Source organism: Hyla sarda, chromosome 1 (assembly GCF_029499605.1).
Source record: "Hyla sarda isolate aHylSar1 chromosome 1, aHylSar1.hap1, whole genome shotgun sequence".
Lineage (NCBI taxonomy): Eukaryota > Metazoa > Chordata > Amphibia > Anura > Hylidae > Hyla > Hyla sarda.
Window position 1 is genome coordinate 545,780,284 of NC_079189.1, and position 23,124 is coordinate 545,803,407.

At 39.7% G+C, this 23,124-nt stretch overlaps 1 protein-coding gene across 12 annotated transcripts in view; it reads left to right on the forward strand.

The window, feature by feature from the left end:
• The window catches only part of MAST4 (microtubule associated serine/threonine kinase family member 4), a 632,006-nt gene that overhangs the window by 480,505 nt on the left and 128,377 nt on the right, over positions 1–23,124 (forward strand). For all 12 annotated transcript variants that reach the window (XM_056541555.1, XM_056541557.1, XM_056541556.1 and 9 more), the window contains one exon: positions 19,062–19,150. In XM_056541555.1, the coding sequence (XP_056397530.1) occupies positions 19,062–19,150 (89 nt within the window). The remainder of the gene's footprint in view (positions 1–19,061; positions 19,151–23,124) is intronic.

Genomic DNA, 23,124 nt, shown 5'->3' on the forward strand with positions numbered 1-23,124 from the left:
TGTAGGCGGGTTCACTTTTTTGTTTTTTGTTTATATTATACTTTAGTAAATTATGGAATCCCTTACATAATGGTTTCCTGTTTTTTTGTAAAGAGCCTGAATTTATATTGCCTCATTCATGTCTTCTTAATATTAGGTCAAATAATATCTGCACAGGCTTCTTTTTATACTCAAGGACTATCTACATAATTTAAGTATACACATTACTATTTCAAATTTACAAAACTGAATTGAAATAAAGTTGTATTTTTCTTTTGTTTCTTTTCATTCTTAAGCAACATCCTGTAATAATATGACATATGAGTTCTACAATCTTGCGCTGACAGGAAGCTGCCTTTGATGCTGATTTTTATCAGAATAAATTGCAAATGAAAAAAATAACACAAGGTCCCTGGTGGCTGTTTCTAGATTTTCTCTGTTGGGTAGAGTTGTGGTCTGTGACTACAATTTATCTACAGTGTCTGTAGTAGCCTAAAGCCTGTCTCTTTATTGGTCTGGGTTACTTCCATTTGCCTTCCTAGGTAGCCATGCCGCCTCAGATTGGCTGCTATTTAAAGATACAACCCAAGCTCAGCTGGTAGTCACAATATGGGGGCAGAGTAAGTATTATAAAGTACAGATTGATAAATCACCGGAAAAAAAACATGAGGTAATTTTCACACACTGTTTTGTTTTTTTTTGTCCCAAAAATTGATGTTTTGCATCCCATAAATTTGTCCTTTAATGGTGGAAGCACATAATTGTTACGGTTGTAAAATTAATTATCAGACCTTTTTTTTGGCCATTTACTTGCCAAAATATAGCCTAATAGTTCACCCTATAATTTGGAATGAATTTAGCTGTGGATTTGATACTGTGTAAGTAAATTTAACTAAATGATTAAAGCTAGCAGCGAGCATAGTACGTTTGTGCTGATACTCCATTTAGGGCCAGAATATGGAGCCGACAGATGTGGGGGAAAGAAGGATCAGGCATGTTCTCAGTTTTGTTCTCATTAGATAAGCTGCCACAAGAGTCGTCTGACAGTAGCTTACCCCATCTTTCTCTCTATTCAGAACACATGAACACTCAGCTAAGCCAAACGTTTTGTATGGGGGAATGAAGATAGATAACTTATGGCCGAATAAGGGTTGGTTACCTTTAAGCCACTCCCAGATACTGCAGCTTATCGTCTTGAGAACAGGAGCATGAAGTGTATTGAAATTCAATATACCTGATACTTTTTTTCCTCAACATCTGTCAAACAGTTACAAAACACTGATTTCATATCGGGCTTATCCCACAGAAGCTCATCGGTTAGGCCAACTTTAGTTTAATGTGTATGGACACCCTTAGAAACACTGGGAAACTTGGAACTAGGCGATAAATAATGTAAGCATTTGCTTACAGACAGAGGCAGCCTCCTAGCCTTAATTTACCCTTGGACAGCTATGTCAATACACACACCTAATAAACAAAACAAAGGAACTTTGAAGAAGAAAGACTGTACAATGCCCCATTTGGTTGTCAGCCACATGTAAGCTCCAATATTCAAGAAGACAAAGCATTGTTTAATTTGTAAAGTCAACCTCCTATTGATATTCGTGTGGTATGTTGTCTTTTCCCAGTTCTGTGTTCCATTATTGCGGTAATTCAGACATAAAAGTATGGCTAAACTAAATAAAGGGTCTGAACAGGCACCCACTGGCCCGATGAATTGTTTTGTTTTGGGTAATTGGATTAATCACAGATACCATTTGGAGCTGTGGGGAACACATCTAATCTTTTAATTAAAACTCCATCTTTTCAATCTTGATTATTCTGACGCTTCTGGGTCATTGCCGGCTGCCATTCATATGACCTGTAACACAGTATAAGAGGAATCTTCTGTACCGATCACATCTCTACATCACCAATTACACTACTGTTTTCCTTCTCTAGACCACAAGATAGGCAGAAGACTCTAGGTAAAGAGAATGAAGCAGAGGGGGATTTTGATGTTTGCATAGCAGGTGGCTAATAATATATACAGTGGATGTGCTCACATTTGCTAATATTAGCATGTGTGTGTTTTTTTTTTCTAGTATAATTTCTTTATCCATTTAGGAATTAAAGGGGTATTCTGGGCTTAACTAATTTAACTATCCTGTCCATTATGAAGAATCATGCTATTTCTACATTCACTTATTATATTCACTTTTTCATCTTTATATGGTCCCCCAGGTTTAGCGTTTCCGTTCCGGTCTTGATGACATTCGTCAATTTCACAATCCTTTGCGGCTCGAGGTGGCAGCTGGTGTCAGGGGGCTTGGCTATTTCTTGTATTTCCTCACAAGCAGGCCCCTTGATGACACTTGCAGTCCAAAAATGGACCGCAAAATGTCATCAGAGGGCTGGCTTGTGAGAAAATACAAGAAATAGCCAAGCCCCCTGACACCAGCTGCCGCCTCGAGCCGCAAAGGATTGTGAAATAGGCTTGAGACGAACGTCATCAAGACCTGAACGGAAACACTAAACCTGGGGGGACCATATAAAGATGAAAAAGTAGACGATCCATGGCAGAGCCGTATTGTAAGAAAATGTGAAACTAGCATAATTCTTAATAATGGACAGGATAGTTAAAAGTAAAACCCGGAATACCCCTTTTAAGATTTTTTTTTCAAGTTAATTATTTTAATCGGTCCAGCAATTTTTTCAGCTAGCAGAATAAAGTGGCAATACAACTCATTGTAATGACATAATTGTCAAGAATTGAACTCCAAATTGCTGAGAACAAGACAAGTACAAGCTCAAGCATCAATTTAGCTTCATTCTTTAATAAAAACATGACAGTGCTCAAGCAGAATAGTTAGAGAAAGGGAAAAGAAGAAGACATGCAGAAATTATTATTTTATCCTAAGTTACATTTGGTAGATCAAGATTCAGATAACGTAAAGCGGATATCTAAATTGATAAAGGAGGTAGGGGATTTGGTAATAGAATATTGGGAGGATATATTCCATCAGAACTATTCGATTTCTATCAATATTGCTCAAGGGCTGACCTATTCTATCATACGCTAAGGCTAGGTTTCCACACAGTTTTTTACTGGCGTTTTTTTTGGAAAATTGACACTGCAGTTTTTTAGCCAAAGCCAGAAGTGGATTCAAAATTAATGGAGAATATAAAGGAAGGACTTACACTTCTCTTTCCCACTGGATCCACTTCTGACTTTGGCTCAAAATCTGCAGTGGCAGTTTTCCAAAAAATGCCAGAAAAAAACCTGTGTGGAAACCTAGCCTTAGTATGTTAGACAAAGTGTATAGGGAGAGGTCGGTTACCATTAGGCTCAAGATGAGGCAGACCTCATTTAATGTAAAGAACTCATTTAAAATGTAGTATTCATTTTTTGGGATAGCAGAATGTGTATTCTGGGGTGCATAATGGGGTAAAAGGGGTGTACCTATCCACAGAATAGGGGATAATTAGCTGATTGGCGTGTTCCAACCAATGGGACCCCCAACTGATCCCAAGAGTGAAGTCCCATATCCCTAAATTTTGAGTCACTAAACTTCAAATCAGCTCCACATGAGGTTGTGTCCTGCTGAACCATTGATGCATGTATTATTGTATCTGAGTCTAAGCCTACCAGAGTGAGACTCTAGTGGGCACCTCCTGGTATGAACATTATCTTAGTTGTTTGAAGCATTGCCTGCCAATAACTTTTCCTTCCGTTACACGTGAACACTTGGCTTTGCTGAGCATTGAAAAAGAGCTGTTGCCAAACACACCTGATGGTGGCTTAAAAACAATGCTACAGATCCTTGTCACCCATCTGATGTTGTGGAAGAGACCGGAAGCTGCCCATAAACATAAGATAGTCAGCCTAGGGCAGTGGTTCTTAACCTTGTTGGAGGTACTGAACCCCACCAGTTTCATATGCGCATTCACCGAACCCCTCTTAATTGGAAAAATAAAATTATTTTTTCAAATTCAGAACATAGGAGATATATATTTATACATAGGTGCACAAAATGAACAAAACCATTAAGAACAAAGAACAAAACCATGAAAACATGATTTTCACACAAAAACAAAAACATTATGAATATTTACTGCAAATCAGTGTGACTTCTGCTGTTGTCTTTTAGAGACCAGTTCAGAAATGCGTGGCTTTACCTTGGCAAGTGCCACTCTCATGTAATTTTCGCAACAATGGCTGTGTTCCCCCACATTAGGCAGGCAATGTTCCCCCACATTAGGCAGGCAGCGTTCCCCCACATTAGGCAGGCAGTGTTCCCCCACATTAGGCAGGCAGTGTTCCCCCCACATTAGGCAGGCATTGTTCCCCCCACATTAGGCAGGCAGTGTTCCCCCCCACATTAGGCAGGCAGTGTTCCCCCCCACATTAGGCAGGCAGTGTTCCCCCCCACATTAGGCAGGCAGTGTTCCCCCCCACATTAGGCAGGCAGTGTTCCCCCCCACATTAGGCAGGCAGTGTTCCCCCCCACATTAGGCAGGCAGTGTTCCCCCCACATTAGGCAGGCAGTGTTCCCCCCACATTAGGCAGGCAGTGTCCCCCCCCCCCCACATTAGGCAGGCAGTGTTCCTCCCCCCCCCACATTAGGCAGGCAGTGTTCCTCCCCCCCCCCACATTAGGCAGGCAGTGTTGCCCTCCCCCCACATTAGGCAGGCAGTGTTCCCCCCACATTAGGCAGGCAGTGTTCCCCCCCCTCATTAGGCAGGCAGTGTTCCTCCACAGACATACAGTCTCCAGCCAGATACAGTGTATGGCTGGAGGCTGTATGCATGTGTATTGTCCACTTCAGTGTTCCGATCACCCCTCCGGCTATAGCAGTAGGTCTTGGGACCAGTGGTCGGAGCACCGAAGATGACGTGTGGCTGGTCACTTACCAAGCTGGCCAGCGAGCGTCTTCCTCCTTCTCTATCCTCCAGTCCTCGGCGCCTTCATTTCCATGGGCGCACACACGGGACGTCAGTGACGTCCCGACGTGCGCTATGTCCCGGCGGCCCTATGTTTTTAAACTTAACGCGGGGCCGCAGGGAATGAATAGTGATGGGGGTAATTGCCCGTCGCTACAGGAGGGGCAAACACTGGTTCTGCTCGGGGCCCCAAGCAATTGCTTGGTTTGCCTGTCCTGTAGCGATCTCCCCCCACCGAACCCTCAGGACTGACTCACCGAACCCCTGGGGTTCGAATGAACCCAGGTTAAGAACCACTGGCCTAGGGTAATCATGTGATCGCCAATGGGTTTTGTGGGCATGTCTATTACTAGGTGTTATCCAGGAATCGAAAAACAGACCTAATTTCTTTCAAAGACTGCTCCCTGTCTGTCTCCAGGTTGGGTGTGGTATTACAACTTGTCTCCATTCACTTCAATGGAACTGAGCTGCAGAACCACACCCAACCTGGAGAGACAGGGAGCGGTTTTTGAAAGAAGTTTCTGGCTATAACCCCTTTAATTAATCGTACTTGTGCCTACAGCATGCTGGACACTGTGCTGATACTTCATCTGTGCTGCCCAACATTGATTTGTCTCTCTATATGTCCAATAGAGGATTGGGTGGGAGTTTAACATTACAGGTACGGTTTAAGCTGTTACTGAGCCATCGCTGATACATGTTAGGAATTGTTGAAAGGACAGATGTCAGCTCCTTGTTCTATATACACAATGATGTAAAATCAATTATAATATATTACACGATGGAGCAATCCCACTGTTATATCTGTTGTGCAGTTTTGGAATACCTTAAGTCTTTAGGTAAAGTTTGGCAAGGGCTATGTTTGGTGGTAAGACTTGTTCTATTAATGCAAAATAATTATTTATTTATTTTTAAGGTGTGCTTATAGTATTACTTTATGAGAATATCTGTATGCCAGCCTGTGATCTATATGGAGAGGAATCTAGTGCTCCAAATGTGTGAGTAGATGACGAAAGTCTTTATATTGGCAGCAGTCCTAGGCCAACACTGCCCGATTAAAGATATGTGGGTTGGCTTGTGATTATCATGGGGCTAGCTGGAGCCACACACTTTGTCTGTAGTTTTTAATGAGAACTGCCCACAAAGTGTGGCTCCATCTAAACAGACCTGACCATGGCGGCCTCTCTGGATTATTATTAGCTCTTTATTTACTCTTTCCACTGCCTCATCTGTATATCTGCAAAATAACAGTTTGTCATCACATTAAAACAAGTTTTATAACTATTTACACTTCCCTGGACAACGTGCAGCTCAAAACCGGAGGAGAACTGAACAGTCATGGGAAGGCTACATGGAAATTGCTATATAAAAAAAGAGATTAATGGTGTCTGCAATATTTCCATGTAGTAAGACCTGTGCTTATTTCCAGTGTAACACTATATATATATATAGAGAGAGAGAGAGAGAGAGAGAGAGAGATATATATATATATATATATATATATATATATATATATATATATATATATGGAAGGTAAAAAATATCAGGACACGCTGGACATTGAAGTATTTCCAAAGGTAGAGAGGTGCAGATTGTGATCACTACTGTAGCATATAGCACTGGTATAAAATATAAACCTATCCAAGCATCATGATATAAGATTAGTAGATGACGGGATGAGGGGGATACTGGGGTGATTGCTTATTTCCATTTTGGTGGAAAAGGACACATGGTTGCTTTTATCTAATTTTTCTGTGTATCTATTTTGGGGTCCATTGTTGGTTCCTCTTAAAAAAATAAATCAATACTCAGTCATTGAAAGCCGGGGCCCGGAGGATTGGTGCACTGGTCTCATCATGTCCCTGGTTTTAATCCTTTCTGATGGAGGAGTCTTCTTTACAGTACAGAGCTTTCTGTATGACTAGTGTATGCTTGTCCATTCATTTCCTGAGACACTCCCTGTGCAATTGTGCTTAAAACACAAGAGACTGAATTTTATTCTTTGTTTGCCTATTTATTCAATTAGTGATTTATTTTCTGCCTAAATCCATTTTCAGGCTAAACAACCTAAGACGGAGGACACAGAACTGTGCAAACCAATGGGTCCATTACAAGTTACTGAGGCACTCACCTCCGGTGCCACAAAACACACTTCTGTGTACTGTGGACTTTGTATGTAACTGTACTTTGGAGGAATAGTAGCACTGTAATATGGTGTCTGATGGAACATGACGTGAATCTATGTATGCCTCTGTATTATGCAGTAGGGCTTCATAGAAGTGTGTAAACATTATATTATAGAGCCATATTATACAGAGTAGTCATATTATAAGGCAGTGGGGGAGATTCTCAAAGAATTTTGCACCAAAATAAATCAATTTTGCGCCAAAATTTTGGCGTGAAAAGTATCGACCACATTTTCAAAGAGCTTTGTGCTGCAGCTTACACTGTTCACGTTAGTTTTGTAAAAGTGGGCGTGTCCACGTATATTGTCTGCGTTACATGATATTTTCAAAGGGGTGAGAGTCCAGTTTACATCAAAAATTTCACACCAGCTTTTTGATAATGTAGAAATAACAGAAATGGTTGTAGTTTTATAGTGTTTTTATTTTTTTTTTTTTTTTGGGGGGGGGGGGGAAGGTGTTATTTAAGCAATTATTTTAAAAAAAATTAATATTGAAAATTTTTATATATATATATAATTTTTTTTTTTTTTTTTCTTGGTCACTGCACCTGCACTCACATTTAAGCTCAGAAATGTTTTATTTATACAATTATTACAATTATCGCTTGTCTGGCACTAGTATGGATCCGCCAGAGTTTTCTTGGATATAAAATTTGGCACAAAAATTGGCAATTTTGGCACAAAAAAAATCCAATATGGCTTCAACAAAAAGAATTGTGAAAAAAAAGTGCAGCGAAAATGAATTTTCACATATTGTCATATTTTCAAAGCAGTACAAGAGTCCTTTGAAAATGGAAGGAGAAAAAAAAGTGTGAATAATTTTGCTGAAACAGAAATTACAGTAGTTTTTGAGAATCTTCCCCAGTGTTTCTACAAACCTTTATACTTCCATCTATTGGTCAGACCTTCCTAACACATTTTAAGTTTAAAACTTGTATGTACATGCAGTCTATTAGAATTAAGATTCCCACTTCTTGTACTGCTCCTTTTAACAGGGCCATAACTTACAATTATAGCGGGATAGGTTTGCTAATGGGGATTTGTTCCTGCTCTGGACAGTTTGACATGGACAGAGGTGTCAGCAGAGAGCACTTGTGGTGAGCAGAATGGAAATTCAAAAAGAAAAGAACTTCCTCTGTAGTATACAGCAGCTGTTAAGTACTGAAAGGATTAAGATGATTAAATAGTTATTTCATGGGGGAATACAACTATTTACTAAACCATGCAGGTCAGCGGAGGTGAGAGGTCTTCTTTAAATGAGGTATATGGTGCAGTTGGTGTGCTGTATTAGACTGCATTGGATACAATCAGAACAAAACAAAGTGGTCACTATGTATTCCAAATATCTACACGAGTGCTTTTTTTTAAAGTTCTAAGTAAAAGGTAAATTCAATTAAACCTGCAGAATTTCTAGCTACTGGACCCCTGCTGGCAATGTCAGTTTAATGATAAAGTGCTGGCTGAATTCCAATGTAAATGTCTCTCGCTTTACTCACTCAACCAGTCTGAGAAAGTCGTTCCTCAGTAATTGTTTAATACTTCAGGAAAGCCGTCACTGCCTGTTGTTCATTCTCAAAATCTCCAGCAGTTGCACACTTCTTTTGATCCAGCTCCATTGTTCCCATTTAGTAATTACATGGTTTCTTGTGTATAGTTCCCCATCCCACCCATTCCCCTGTTGGTTGATACCACTACATTGTCCTGACATGTTTGTCAGCCCAGAGCTGCACTTAATGAATGGGTTGTTATACATCTCCTTTGTGTGGTCACTTGAACTGTCTGTGACTTTAGCTCTATAGAGCGTTGACATGGGTATGGCATATAAACATTAGACATTACAGGGGTACTCCGCCCCTAGACATCTTATCCCCTATCCAAAGGATCCCCCGTGATATATCCTGCAGCACCCCCGTTTCTCAGCTGCACAGAGTGAGGATAGGGGATAAGATCTCTAGGGGAAATGGACCCCTTTAAGTGGGGGGGGGGTAGCATTTGTGAGTAAAAGAGAAAAAAAGAAAAAAAGAAATATTTTTGATGTAACTGTTGTCGCCGATAAAGAGAACAAAAATCAATTTCCCCTTTTTGGTTGAATCCACATTGTAGTCTTTGCCTGCAGATTTGTAGGTATTCATTATGTTGTGGATTTGTGATTGATTTCACTACTTTTTTAGAGGTAAGCTCCGTGGTGAATCTGCAACTAAATCTCAAAAAAATTTTGCAAGCGTTTTTTGCTGAATATTTTTGACAAATGTGCATAAAAATTCACCACAATTCATGTGGGGTATTCAGTCCAAGTGCTTAGGGCAGCTTGGGTCATGAATACAGCCTTACAATGGAAGACCAAATGGTTGGAGGGTGGATCAATGTACACTAACAACTAATAACCACCATCCAGGTGGTCAAAAAACCCTTTTAGTTCCCAACCGTTAATAGCATTTTTCTATATACAGGACTTTAATTAAATGGTCCAAAAAAATATTAAAGTAAACTTATTGGAAAAATAGACACACACTTATTAAAATTACTGTGTGCTAGTAACTGTTTGTGAATCTTGGATCATGGGCTCTAAGAGCTCCTCGTATCTCTATCATGTAGAGGACATTGCTATCTCAATGTCCTTGAACTACAGATAGTTACAGCACACAGCGATTAAAAAGGAACAATACCCCCCTCAACGTTTCACCACCTAAGTGGCTTTGTCAAGAGGCATGTGGGCACTGAGCTCCGGACGCCAAACTGCATTTTTTATATATGAATACAGCCTTGACCCGTGTTCACACTGTGCATTTTTTTTGTTTGTTTATCGCTGAAAACCAAAGACTGCATGTTAAAAGCACAATAAAAATGGCTAGTGTGAACACAGCCACAAGAAAATAGCAAGTGCATCTGCACCAACTAAATAGTCTCCTTATCCACCAACTCATAGGCTAAAAGTTTCTGTGATCTAAGCAAATAAAGACGTTTCTTCAGTCACTGCCGACGAGGAGTTTCTGGGAGGTTCGGGCTTCTTATGTATATACTATTTACAGGCCCTCTTTAGTTGGCCTTTTATATGTATATATAGATACACATGCTAGTAAATATTATTGCTTTGTGTGCGCTTTTACCAGTTCCTGCTATTTTATCACAATGTACCCTGAAGCAGCATTATACAGCAGGGATCACCTTAAGAGGTGCAAATCATAGATGGTGTAAACAGCGCTAATACCACATGTGAGAATAATGTAATGGCCTGACACGTCCGCACTGATTTTCTGCCTTTCCAGTTGTCGTAAGTATTGGCATTCTATGACCTCACGACATCTTGAGGCAGACATGGTGCCTGACAAGTGACTAATGGGCCATTTTATATTGACTTTTTTTTATGTTTAACGACGTAGAGCAGGAGTGACAAATGTCTCCATGTCTGCAGATTTTTAAAGGGGAAATCCAGTAAAAATGATTTTCTGCATATGTGAGCATCCCCACTGGCTTGCATAATAAAAAGGCACTATAGAGACCTGAAACCTTTTTGGAAAATCTCAGAAATGTCTGTTAACAATCGTGGATGTCTGTGTGGTAATACTGTAAAAGTAAATGGGAGCTGAGCTACAGTAACCCAGAACGGCGACTATACAATGTATGAAGCCATGCTGCTTGCTCCGTATTACTGTGTATTGCGTCACCTCCACTAGAAACAGCCAGTTGTTACCTTCATTATTCGGGCATGTCAGATGCGTTCCCGTTTCTGGTGCCCATTTGGAGTGTTCCACCAATGAGGTATCTATCTTCACATACTAGATGAATGTTAGCTGTCCCACTCAAATGAATGGGGTCAGTTCTACCATCAGTTTCCCTATGCTGCTTTTTCTAGAGCACGAAAGGGAAATGCCACCAGACGATGAGCATAAATGAAGGGGGGCTAAAAATGCATAAATTGTCATCAGGCTTTTTCGTCAAAAATAACATACTGTAGGAATCAAATGATTAACCATATTTTTTTTCAAGAATTAGTTTTTCCTTTCTAATTTAGCATAGTACTATATACATTTTAAAATAATCATAGCATCTTGCAGTTTTTGAGCTAGGCTTAAAGTAAGACTTCCTGTTCTGTACAGAGCATTTACCGGTAATGCCTCTCTTCTCATCAAACTAGAGAACAGTGAAAGGGGACACCGGTATATAGATAACAGTGGACCCACCACCATTTACAGCAGATATCATTTTCCTCCTCCCTGTAGAATGACCCAGTAGCATTGTTAATTCATCTCAATTGGACAGCTCCTGTCTATTGTTGACTATGGTCCATGCATGGGTCCTGCTGTAAAGCATATCACAAAAGGCTGTTGAAAACAGTCCAGATGAGATTGTAGCCCTCCATACAAATGCACAAAAAAACTAATCTGATTAGAAAAAAAAAAGAATATGTATCAGTATCTGGTCGTAATAGGGGGAAATTTATCAAAACCTGCCCTGAGGAAAAGTTGTTGAGTTGCCCATAGCTACCAATCAGATTTACTGAAAGAAGGCATGTTGAATGCCTTGAATGTGATCCCATTGACAACTATGGGATCAATTTTAGCATCAATTTTCCTTTGGCCTTTTAAATGTTTGAAGGAAAATAATCCAGATTGCCTTTAAAATTACTTAAAATAGTAAAATTAGAAATAAAGTAGTAATGGCCATAAATGTATTATGTTCTGAATTTCATCCCACTGCCTTTAACTTACTATTGTAAAAAAAAATGTGCTAAAATGACAACTTAAACACATACAGCACTGTTTTCCAACCAGGGAGCCTCCAGTGGTTGCAAAACTACAACTCCCAGCATGCCCAGACAGTCTTTGTGCAAGTTCTCCCACTTAAAAAGATGAAAGAGGCCTGTAATTGTCATCATAGGTATACCTCAACTATGAGAGACATAAAGAGAGAAAAAAAAAACATAAAATCACAGTCTGATTTTAAAAAATGTATTTGCTAATTATTGATTTGGTCAATAACAAAAGTTCATCTCACTACTTTGTTATATACCTTTTTTTGGCAACGACAGAGGTCAAACATTTTCTGTAAGTCTTCACAAGGTTTTCACACACTGTTGCTGGTATTTTGGCCCATTCCCCAGTACAGATCTTCTCTAGAGCAGTGATGTTTTGGGGTTGTCGCTTGGCAACATGGACTTTCAACTCCCTCCAAAGGTTTTCTATGATGTTGAGATCTGGAGACTGGCTAGGCTACTCCAGGACCTTGAAATGCTTCTTATGAAGCCACTCCTTTGTTGCCCGGGTGGTTGGTTTGGGACCCTTGTCATGCTGAAAGACCCAGCCACGTTTCATCTTCAATGACCTTGCTGAAGTAAGGAGGTTTTCACTAAAAATCTCACGATATATGGCCCCATTCATTGTTTTCTTTACACAGATCAGTCGTGTGTTCTTTGGATGCAACTCAGCATTCTTTCTCCTCCAAACACGACGAGTTGAGTTTTTACCAAAAATTTCTACTTTGGTTTCATCTGACCATATGACATTCTCCCAATCCTCTTCTAGATAATTCAAATGCTCTCTAGCAAACTTCAGACGGGCCCGGACATGTACTGGCCTCAAGCAGGGGGACACGTCTGGCACTACATGATTTGAGTCCCTGGCGGTGTAGTGTGTTACTGTTGGTAGCCTTTGTTACTTTGGTCCTAGCTCTCTGCAGGTCATTCACTAGGTTCCCCCCCCCCCCCCCCCCCCCATGTGGCCTTTTCCCAAATTCCACATAAAAAATATATTAACATAATAAAAATAAATATGTGGTATCGCCACATGCGTAAATGTCCGAACTATAAAAATATATCCTTAATTAAACCGCACAGGCAATGGCGTACGCGCAAAAAAAAATTCCAAAGTGCAAAATAGCGTATTTTTGGTAACTTTTTATACCATAAAAAAATAAAATAAAGCAATCAAAAAGTCTGTTCAAAACAAAATTGCTACAGATAAAAACTTCAGATCACGGTGCAAAATATGAGCCCTCATACAGCCCCGTACGCGAAAAAATAGAATAGTTATAGGGGTCAGAAGAGGACAATTTTAAATGTATTAATTTTTGCGCATGTAGTTATGATTTTTTCCAGAAGTACGACAAAATCAAACCTATATATGTAGGATACCATTTTAAGCGTATAGACCTACAGAATAAAGATAAAGTGTCCTTTTTACTGAAAAATTTACTGCATAGAAACGGAAGCCCCCAAAATTTACAAAATGGCATTTTTTCTTCAATTTTTGTCGTACAATGATTTTTATTCCCATTTTGCCGTAGATTTTTGGGTAAAATGACTGATTCCTTTACGAAAGTGCAAAAACAGAAAACGCTTGGTCCTTAAGGGGTTAAAGAAGTTACTGGTCTGTGAGAGCCAGAAATCTTGCTTGTTTGTAGGTGACCAAATACTTATTTTCCACCATAATTTGCAAATAAATTCTTTCAAAATAAGACAGTGTTTTTATGGATTTTATTTTTCTCATCATGTCTTTCATAGTTGAGGTATACCTACGATAAAAATTACAGGCCTCTCTCATGTTTTTAAGTGGGAGAACTTGCACAATTGGTGTCTGACTAAATACTTTTTGGCCACACTGTATACGTTAAGACCAGGGGCACAACTTGTAGCTTCTGAGCCCTGATGCAAAATCTGCAACAGGGCCCCATGTGCCAATTATAATACTGATCTCTTATGGAGCAGATGTGCTTTAGGGGCCCCCTTAGGCACTAGGGCCCCGGTGCGACTGCTACCACTGCACCCCCTATAGCTACGTCTCTGGGTAAGACACTGCATTTACAAAACATTTTCTAGGCTTAGGGTAAGTACACACTGTTCATTTTTCTGAAAGGGAAAAGTATCCCGTGCAATACACAGTAAAGATTTTGCTATGTATTCTGCTATGTATTTAAAGACTTTCAGACTGTGTTATTATCTATCCAAGCCAGTTGGCATCTTGTATCTCCAACATACATCCTCAGAATATGTGACATGTCTGGCGTATAGAAAATACACGCTAAAAAAAAAACCCTGTGAATTGTGACGTATTCTCATTGAAAACAATAAGCACACATTGCACAGGTTTTCGGGACCTAATAATGTGCTACAGTTTTGGGCAAAAAAAAAACAGGCATCACTATGGCTTCTTGTTGATAGGAAAGCCTCTAATGTAACAATATGGCACAGTCATATTTCTGGTTGTACTATGCATTACACCGGTGGTCTCCAAACTGTGCAAAACAGCATGCTGGGAGTTGTAGTTTTGCAACAGCTGGAGGGCTGCAGTTTGGAGACCACTGCATAACATAGTAAGCTATATTAAAATGAATCAAGCAGAACATTATAACGCATACACCAATGTTTCCCAACCAGGGTGCCTCCAGGTGTTGCAAAACTACAACTCCCAGAATGCCTGGACTGCCAAAGGCTGTCTGCTCATATTTGCCCCATGTCCAGTTTTGGTGCCGGACTGAACCACTGTTTTCAGTCCAGCCACAAAAGTGGTTACGGGGCAAAAATGAGCCAACCAGAGTCGCTATCTGACACCATCAGCTTATTCTAATAAATAAGATGCGCGCCGGGTCCGGCGGGGATACAGTAGCATCCGGTTTTGACCGGATCCGGTGACCGTATTAGCTAAACGTGGTGTGAATGCACCCTATGTAAAACAAAATCATAAGAATATGATTTTCCAGGAGCCTGCAAGGTAGATGTTTAGTAATGTATATGGAGAATTTTCAGATTCGGGAGACTGTTGGGATATGTATTTTTGGCCACTGTCTACTTATAAGTGTATATTAGGTCCTGTATTGTTTGTTTTCTTTTGTTTTTCCTGTGCTCTGTATTCTTTATCTGGATGGGAAGTCATGCGTTTTATTACGTTTAGAATTCATATTTCTAAAAAATTGAGATGAAAATTGCAAATAGTTTAGCTTTTCAAGGGCACATTGTCTGCCAGTTCCTCAGCTGTGTGTGTACAATGTGTATTATCATTTGTATGGTTTTTTTTGTTTGTTTGTTTCCTCCCCCTCTAAAGCATGATCCCATTTAAGAGACGTGCATTAAAATGAAAACAAGAATATTTTTTAATCTTTTTCTTTAATATGATCCCATATGGTTTACAGAGATTCATTTCATGACAAGTCTTCTGGGTATATCTAATGTCTGCAAGCTGTTCACAGAAAAGCACATGAGATTTACAGGCTCTATCTATCTTTATTGCAAGTGGCACCATCGATTATTAAGACTAAAGTATGCATATTGCAAACACACAAAGAAAAACATATTCCTTTCTATATCTACTGTAAATGGTAGCATCCTATAAATACTCATTTTATATATTTCAGTTTGATTTTAGCAATTTTATTTTATTGTAGTTACTGTCCATAAAACACAAAATGACGTCAAACTGAAAAATAACCTAGGAAATGGTATTGGTTTTCATACTGATAAAAGGTTCAAGTCAACAACCAAAGTTGATGCACATTTTGTCAAGTGGACTCTGCAGATAACGCTGAGTGCTTGGAACCTGTATTGGTAACACATGGAGTCCATACATGTTCTGAATATATTATGGAGCCAGTCTTAAAAGGGTACTCTGGTGGAAAACTATTTTTTTTTAAACTCAACTGAGCTTTCAAGTTTTCTTTCCATTTGCCGCCTATGCTACCTAAGGTTTGTCATGGCTCAAAGTTCCAGCTCAATGAAAATCAATAAAGAAAAACTAGAAAAAAAAAAGCAGGTCCACCATAGAATTAAGTTCTTAGGTTTGTGTATACTGGCAGAGGTTGGAAATTTACAATTAGGGCACATGGTCCATTATTTTCCACTTACGTAGTAATCATGCTAGCTTAGAGACTGTTCTGCCCAGACCATTTGCCCTGCCAGGACAGCTCTCCCCAAGCCCAGTCTGTTTTTGCTTCATGTTTATTGAAAGGCACGTTTTCCAACATATGTGCCAGATCCGCAATGAAGACAAAGATATATTTTCAATTGCCACTTCAGATCAGAGTATAAATATTTCATGTCCTATGCAAATCTTGATGCTGCTATACACGACGACAATGAAAAGCAGCGACTTATCAAAATCGTGATGATCCAATTATTACCGATTGTTAACCTTCAATTTGCCCCCTTCCAAACTTTATTTTAAGATACTTATGAAAACGCTACAGATATTGAACCACATAAAAAAATATAAAGAGAAAATTAAACAAAATAGAATGTTTCACTTTAGAAAAATGTCAAGTCACAGTAATATAAGCCTGATAAATAAAGAAGGTAGCCATTTTGGACTGCAGTGGCTAAGGATGCATAATTTAACAAACTTAGGGTCCTGCTGTCAACAGGGAAGAGGGGGGAGGCTCCTTCTGCAGCCAGTTGTTTTCCAGCCTGACTCAGAATTATGAGACAAAGACTAGGTTCTGCATTGGAGGTTTTGATAGGTTCCTTACAGATCCCTCTAAATTATGCCTGGCAGAACAGTTCAATATGATGCAGTATTATGTTTGATAAAATGCCAGGCACATGACAAAAACCTGACCAATCCATTAAGTGAACATTTTTATCTGTTTTATCATACCCACACTGTGGGCAGCATGAAACAGGGACAGGGAGCGAGGACCCAGAACACGTTATGGGGTTGTCCCGGCTGCTGCTCTCTGCCCCGCCAGCTATGAGCGAAACGTCTCTCTATCTGTGTAAAGAGAGAGGCAAGTCATTCAGGACTGGCAGAGCACAAAGATCCACTCCAATGACTATATGCACGTCTATATTTCCACTGTGCATTTTTCCATAGCCAATCAAGCCTTAACATCTGCTTCCAATACAGTCCACACATCCAAAGTTTGTAGAAAAAAAAATAATTGTGGCACTCGCCTGTCTATGAATCACTTCTTATTTTATTCCATAAGTGCAGTAAATTACATGCAGGGGGAGGACACAATGTGGGACAGCGGGAGCGAGGTCATCAGTGTGCACTTCTTTGGGCCGACTGTATTATGCGCACTGCCACATGAAACGGCTGTTTTCGATGTCCTACGTTGTGTCCTCCCGCTGCATGTATTTTACTGCACTTATGATATAAGATAAGAAGTGATCCACAGACAGCTGCCACTATTCTTTTTTCTACAAACTTTTTTTAAACTATGATTTCTCTGAAACATGTAAGCATTTCCGAGAAATCGTAGCAAGTACCCTTTAAGTCAATAGCGTCTATTGAACATGGTTGTTGTCCAACGTGCAGTGGATCCGGCACAGCTATTTTTTTTTTGTCTGCTCCTTTGATGGAGCAGAACAATTAAAAAAAACATAACACACGTGTGATCCTAGCCGTAGGAAGATAGTGGCTGATCTACAACAAAAAGAGAAGACTTTTTATTGCATTTTTCAGTGTTTGTTTGAATAGAAGACAAAAGGTGATCAAATAAAGGGAGAGATTAAGGGAAGAAGGGATTGCCACATAAAATTAAATTGAGTAAAGTAATAAAAAAAAAAAACACTCTGCTACAATAAAATACCATTCAGCGTCTTATTGTCTAATTTAGTTTTTCCCATCATGCTATCCACAGCTGAAAGCTGCCACATACAGACAGTGATCATATACAATAGTTCTAATAACTTGATATGTTTGGGTACAGGTTGTTGTTGTTTTTTCCCATTAATAAAAGACACAGATGTGAAATGTTTCTCAACAATTAAATCTGTAATTACCAGATAATCATGTTTTTGATAAGTCACTGCTCTTCATTGCCGTCGGTGTGCAAAACAGTGTGAAGATTTGCATAGGCCATGAAATATTTATGCTCTGGTCTGAAGTGGCAATTGAAAATATATCTTGGTCTTCATTGTCCAATGCAGATTTGGCACTTCAGCAAGGAAACGTGCTGCTGATTATACATGAGGGGATGGCATAGACTGCTGTCCTGGCCGGGCAAATCGTCTGGGCACACTTGTCTCTTAGGTAGCATGAAGTCTGATCACTAGGCAAGTGGAGTGTGATAGCACCCTTAAAAGCCACAAATCTTGTGGGTTCAAACCATAACTTTTTTTTTTCTTAAAGAGAATCTGACAGCTAGTTCACCTGCACTAAACCCTAATACTGGGTTATAGTGAAGAGCTGTAAAATGAGGGGTTACTCACTGAAATCCATTGGTTAGGTGCTGTGTAATGCTTGTAAACAGCTTCATTCCTATTGCGCCCCAGCACGCATTCGAGGTGAGTAGCCGGCTGGCAGAGCTTCCCTGTCTCCTCCATATTCCCCTGTTACCCCCGCCCCTTCATTTTTATGCTAATGAGGTGCTGCGGGTGAGTGCATAGAGAGCAGATAGTTCACCCATGATCTTCATTAGCATAATATGGAAGGGGAAGGGGCATTAGAGGGGATATGGAGGAATCGGGGTAGCTCAGCTGGCTCCCTGCCTCCAATGCATGCTAGGACACATTAGGAATAAAGCTAATTACAAGTATAAGGCAGAACCTAACCAATTGATTTCGGTGAGTAACCCGTCATTGGGAGTTGAAGTTTTGCAACAGCTGGAGCCAACCTGGTTGTTTTTTTGCTGATTGATAGGTAAACTTTAAGAGCATGTTCACACACCCAAAAATTGCAGCAATTTTATACATAAAAAATGCACAGTTTCAAACAAAAACAGCCCCCATTGATTTCAAATTGAGACATGGTATTGTATGGTGCTGCTTTCAATAAAAAAAAAGAAAATCATGTATTATGGTGTGTATTGGTGTGTATTTTATCATTCTACCTCACTTGAATCATGATAAACTACAGAATCAGACACAGCCCATGGATGGGCAGGGATGGCCATTCCTTTACAATAATTGTCGTTGAAGATTTTTTTTTTTCAATGTTTTATGAAAAAGTAGGTTATGTGCTATAGATATAATTGTCTACAGTATTCTAGCATTATAATGTGAAAACAAAGTGGTTAAAATATTTTTTCTCTGTTTTCTCCTTAGTTGTCGGACGAGCAACAGGAAAAGTTTAATCGGCAACAACCAATCCCCGGCTCTCCCCCGACCCCACTCTCCACTTTCTGCTCATACAGGTATGCGTAGCATTATTTTTGTAGTCTTTATGTTTATATCTTTAATGTTTATAAAAAACAAAGAAACAAAAAAAACTGAAATACACAAGAGTTTGTGAAAACAAAGGTGAATAAAACAGACGGCATGACTATCCATATTATTATCAGGCCTTAAAGTGTACCTGTCACTAACGAAAAACTTTTGACATGACCTGTCAAAAGTTTGGATTGGCGGGGGTCAGACCTCCACAGTGTTCAGACCTCCACAGTCTGCCGCACTCTCCTTGCCTTTATGTCACATGATCGAGGCATGCTTATAGACTTACATTATGAGACTGTCTCGATCACTTGACATGGTGTCAGTAGAGAGTACAAACTTCTTCCGGCTCGGTGTAGGTCTGAACACTGAGACCCCTGCCCATCAAAACTTTTGACATGCTGCTAGGACGGGTCAAAAGTTTTTCCAAATGATAGCCCTTATTTAAATAAAAGGCTTTGTGACATCTGGATTACTAAAGACTTTAAAGGGGTAATCCAGAATAAGAAAAAACATACTTTCTTTCTTCCAAAAAACAGTGCCACATCGGTCTTCAGGCTGTGTGTGGTATTGCAAGCGTGCTCTATTTGCATTAATAGAACTCAGCTGCAACAACAAACACAAACTGGAAACAATAGTGGTGCTGATTCCAGAAAAAAAGCAGGTATGTTTTTTCTTTAATCCTGGATCACCCAAATAATCTGCATACGTAAAATTATTTCTTTGGGTACATTCAAACATGTGCATATTTTGCTACATATTTTCTGCTGCTGATTTTCCTGCCCATTGACTTTAACCCCTTAACGACGCAGGACGTAAATGTAAGTCCTGGTGACGTGGTACTTTACGCACCAGGACATACATTTACATCCTGAGCATAACCGCGGGCATCGGAGCGATGCCAGCATCATGCGCGGCAGGTCCTGGCTGTGGATCGCAGCCAGGGACCCGCTGGTAATGGCGGACACCCGCGATCCCGCGGATGTCCGCCATTAACCCTTCAGATGCCGTGATCAATACCGATCACGGCATCTGCAGCATCGCGGTCACTTAACAGGATGATCGGATCGCCCGCAGCGCTGCCGTGGCGATCCGATCATCCTGCACGGCAGACGGAGGTCCCCTCACCTGGCTCTGCTGCCTTCCGGGAGTCTTCTGCTCTGATCTGCCTTCCCGCAGACCAGAGCAGAAGATCACTGATAACCCTGATCAGTGCTATGTCCTATGCATAGCACTGAACAGGATTAGCAATCGAGTGATTGCTTTAAATAGTCCCCTATGGGGACTATTAAAGTGTAAAAATAAAAGTAAAAAAATTAATGAGAAAAAATGTGAAAAACCCTCTCCCCCAATAAAAACATAAATTGTCCCATTTTCTCTATTTTACCCCCAAAAAGTGTAAAAATGTTTCATTTTATATACATATTTGGTATCACCGCGCGCGTAAATATCCGAACTATTAAAATAAAATGTAAATGATCCCGTACAGTGAACGACGTGAACGTAAAAAAAAAAGTCCAAAATAGCTGCTTTTTTATAACATTTTATTCCAAAAAAAAAAAATTATAAAAAATGTAATAAAAGTTTTGTATTAGCAAACAAGGTATTAATAAAAAGTACAGATCACGGCGCAAAAAATGAGCCCTCATACCACCGCTTATACGGAAAAATGAAAAAGTTATAGGTCTTCAAAATAGGGAGATTTTAAACATACTAATTTGGTTAAAAAGTTTGCGATTTTTTTTAAGTGCAACAGTAATAGAAAAGTGTATAATCATGGAGATCATTTTAATCGTATTGACCCACAGAATAAAAAACACGTCATTTTTTACCATAAATTGTACGGCGTGAAAACAAAACCTTCCAAAATTTGTAAAATTGCTGTTTTTTTTTAAATTTCCCCACACAAATAGTATTTTTTTGGTTGCATCATACATTTTATGGTAAAGTGAGTGATGGCATTACAATGAACAACTGGTCGTGCAAAAAATAAGCCCTCCTACTAGTCTGTGGATGAAAATATAAAAGAGTTATGATTTTTTGAAGGGGAGGAGGAAAAAACGAAAACGTAAAAATAAAATTGTCTGAGTCCTTAAGGTCCAAATGGGCTGAGTCCTTATGGGGTTAATAGGTAGGAAAATCAGAAACAAAATCTGCAGAAAAATAGGCACGTGTGTGCATACCCATTGATTGATTGTTTTTGGATATGAAGAGTAACTTTTTTTAGTTTTAGGAAGTGGCACTTGCCCTCGCTGGAGTTCTACAGTGCTGTGCGCTAGATTTCACATTATAATGTTAATGATGTTCAGGGTTGCTGGAGTTTTTGGCAAACTTTACCTTTTGGACGGTGAAGAGCTAAAAACAGATTTTCAATTCAGAGTTTATGATCCATAACCAGACCACTTGGCATTTCAGGCTCTAGAATCAATTTTGTGGTAAACAATCCTCTCTCAATGTTGTGGCTTGCGGTGAGTTTTGACGGATGTGTAACTGTTCTGATCTGGAACATATTTGTGAAAACTGGCAGAGAATGCCCGAGAAATAGGGACACGATATCTATGCCATCAGTTTTTCTGGCAGCTGAATGTTTTCTATAACCACTTCAGAAAATAAATATTTCTTTACCTTGGTCACACTATTCAAGGACTTGAGTGATATGTGTTTTACAGATATTCAAGGAACAGATGCAAAAATAATGATATGGAGCTAAGAGGCAGATTTATCTGAAATAGAAAATTGTAACATTTTATATTATACAAACAATATTGATTTGCTGAAACAGGAATATCTCTTTAAATAAAAGTTGAATTCTTAAAAGGAACCTGTCACCATGAAAATGTTACCTAATCTGTCAGCATCATGTTATAGAGCAGGAAGAGCTGAGCAGATTAATATATATCTTTGTGGGGAAATAGTCAGCATAACATTTTTTTTTTTTTACTAAAGTTTTCATACAAACAAAGAACACAGTATAGCCAAACAAGGTAAATAAATCACCAAATCCAGCAAGAACAAAATAACCATAGTAAAGAATGACAGAGGTGAGAACGTCATAAGAAAGGTATACAAATCCCCATCAGGCAAAAATGATAGAGCAAGAACAATAAGTCCAAGCAAATGTCAGGGGGGAAAACCATCATAAAATAATAGTCAATAAGGAATTTCAAAATATAGGGGAGGGGGGGGGGGGAGAGGGAAGAAAAGAGAGGAAGGAACACATAGAGACAAACGAGGACGAAAAGACACAAAAGAAACAGGGTCATGGAGGCTGGCTGTCAGTGAATCTGTCCCACCGATCCCATATGGACAGAAACAAGGGAATAGTGTTATTTCAGGGACGCAGTGAGATATTCGAGGGAGCGAATCTCACGAATGCAGGCAATAAGATCGCCTTCCGTTGGAGGCAAGGTCTGTTTCCAATGTTTGGCGATGAGGGTCTTGGCCGCGAGTACTTTGTGCATAAAAAGCTTAAATGTCTTTTTCCATAGGACCCTGGTAGACAGGTGCAGGAGGAAGACCATGGGGTCTAAAGGGACTAAAACACCTAGGACTGAGTGAACTAGCTTCTGCACCTGCACCCAAAAGTTATCTATAAGCGTGCATGACCATAAAATATGTAGAATAGTACCAAGGCCCACAGCACAACATCAGCATTGAGGAGGAATATTTGAGTTCAGTTTATTCAAAAGTACCAGGGTATGGTACCAGTCCATGAGCATCTTAAATTGTGTCTCTTTATAAGCCATAAGCTCCCAAATTATGCACCATTGCGGGATTGAGACAGTAGTATTGAGAGCCTCCTCCCAACGGCTCATATAGCGATGGGAAGGAGGAGGGCCATCTGGAGGAGAGAGCAAGAAAGAATAAATGCTAGAGAGGAGTCCCCTTCTCCTGATGACTGCCTCTACATCTGTTTGAAACCCATGGGCAAGGACACAGTCAGCGAGCCCTGTCTAGA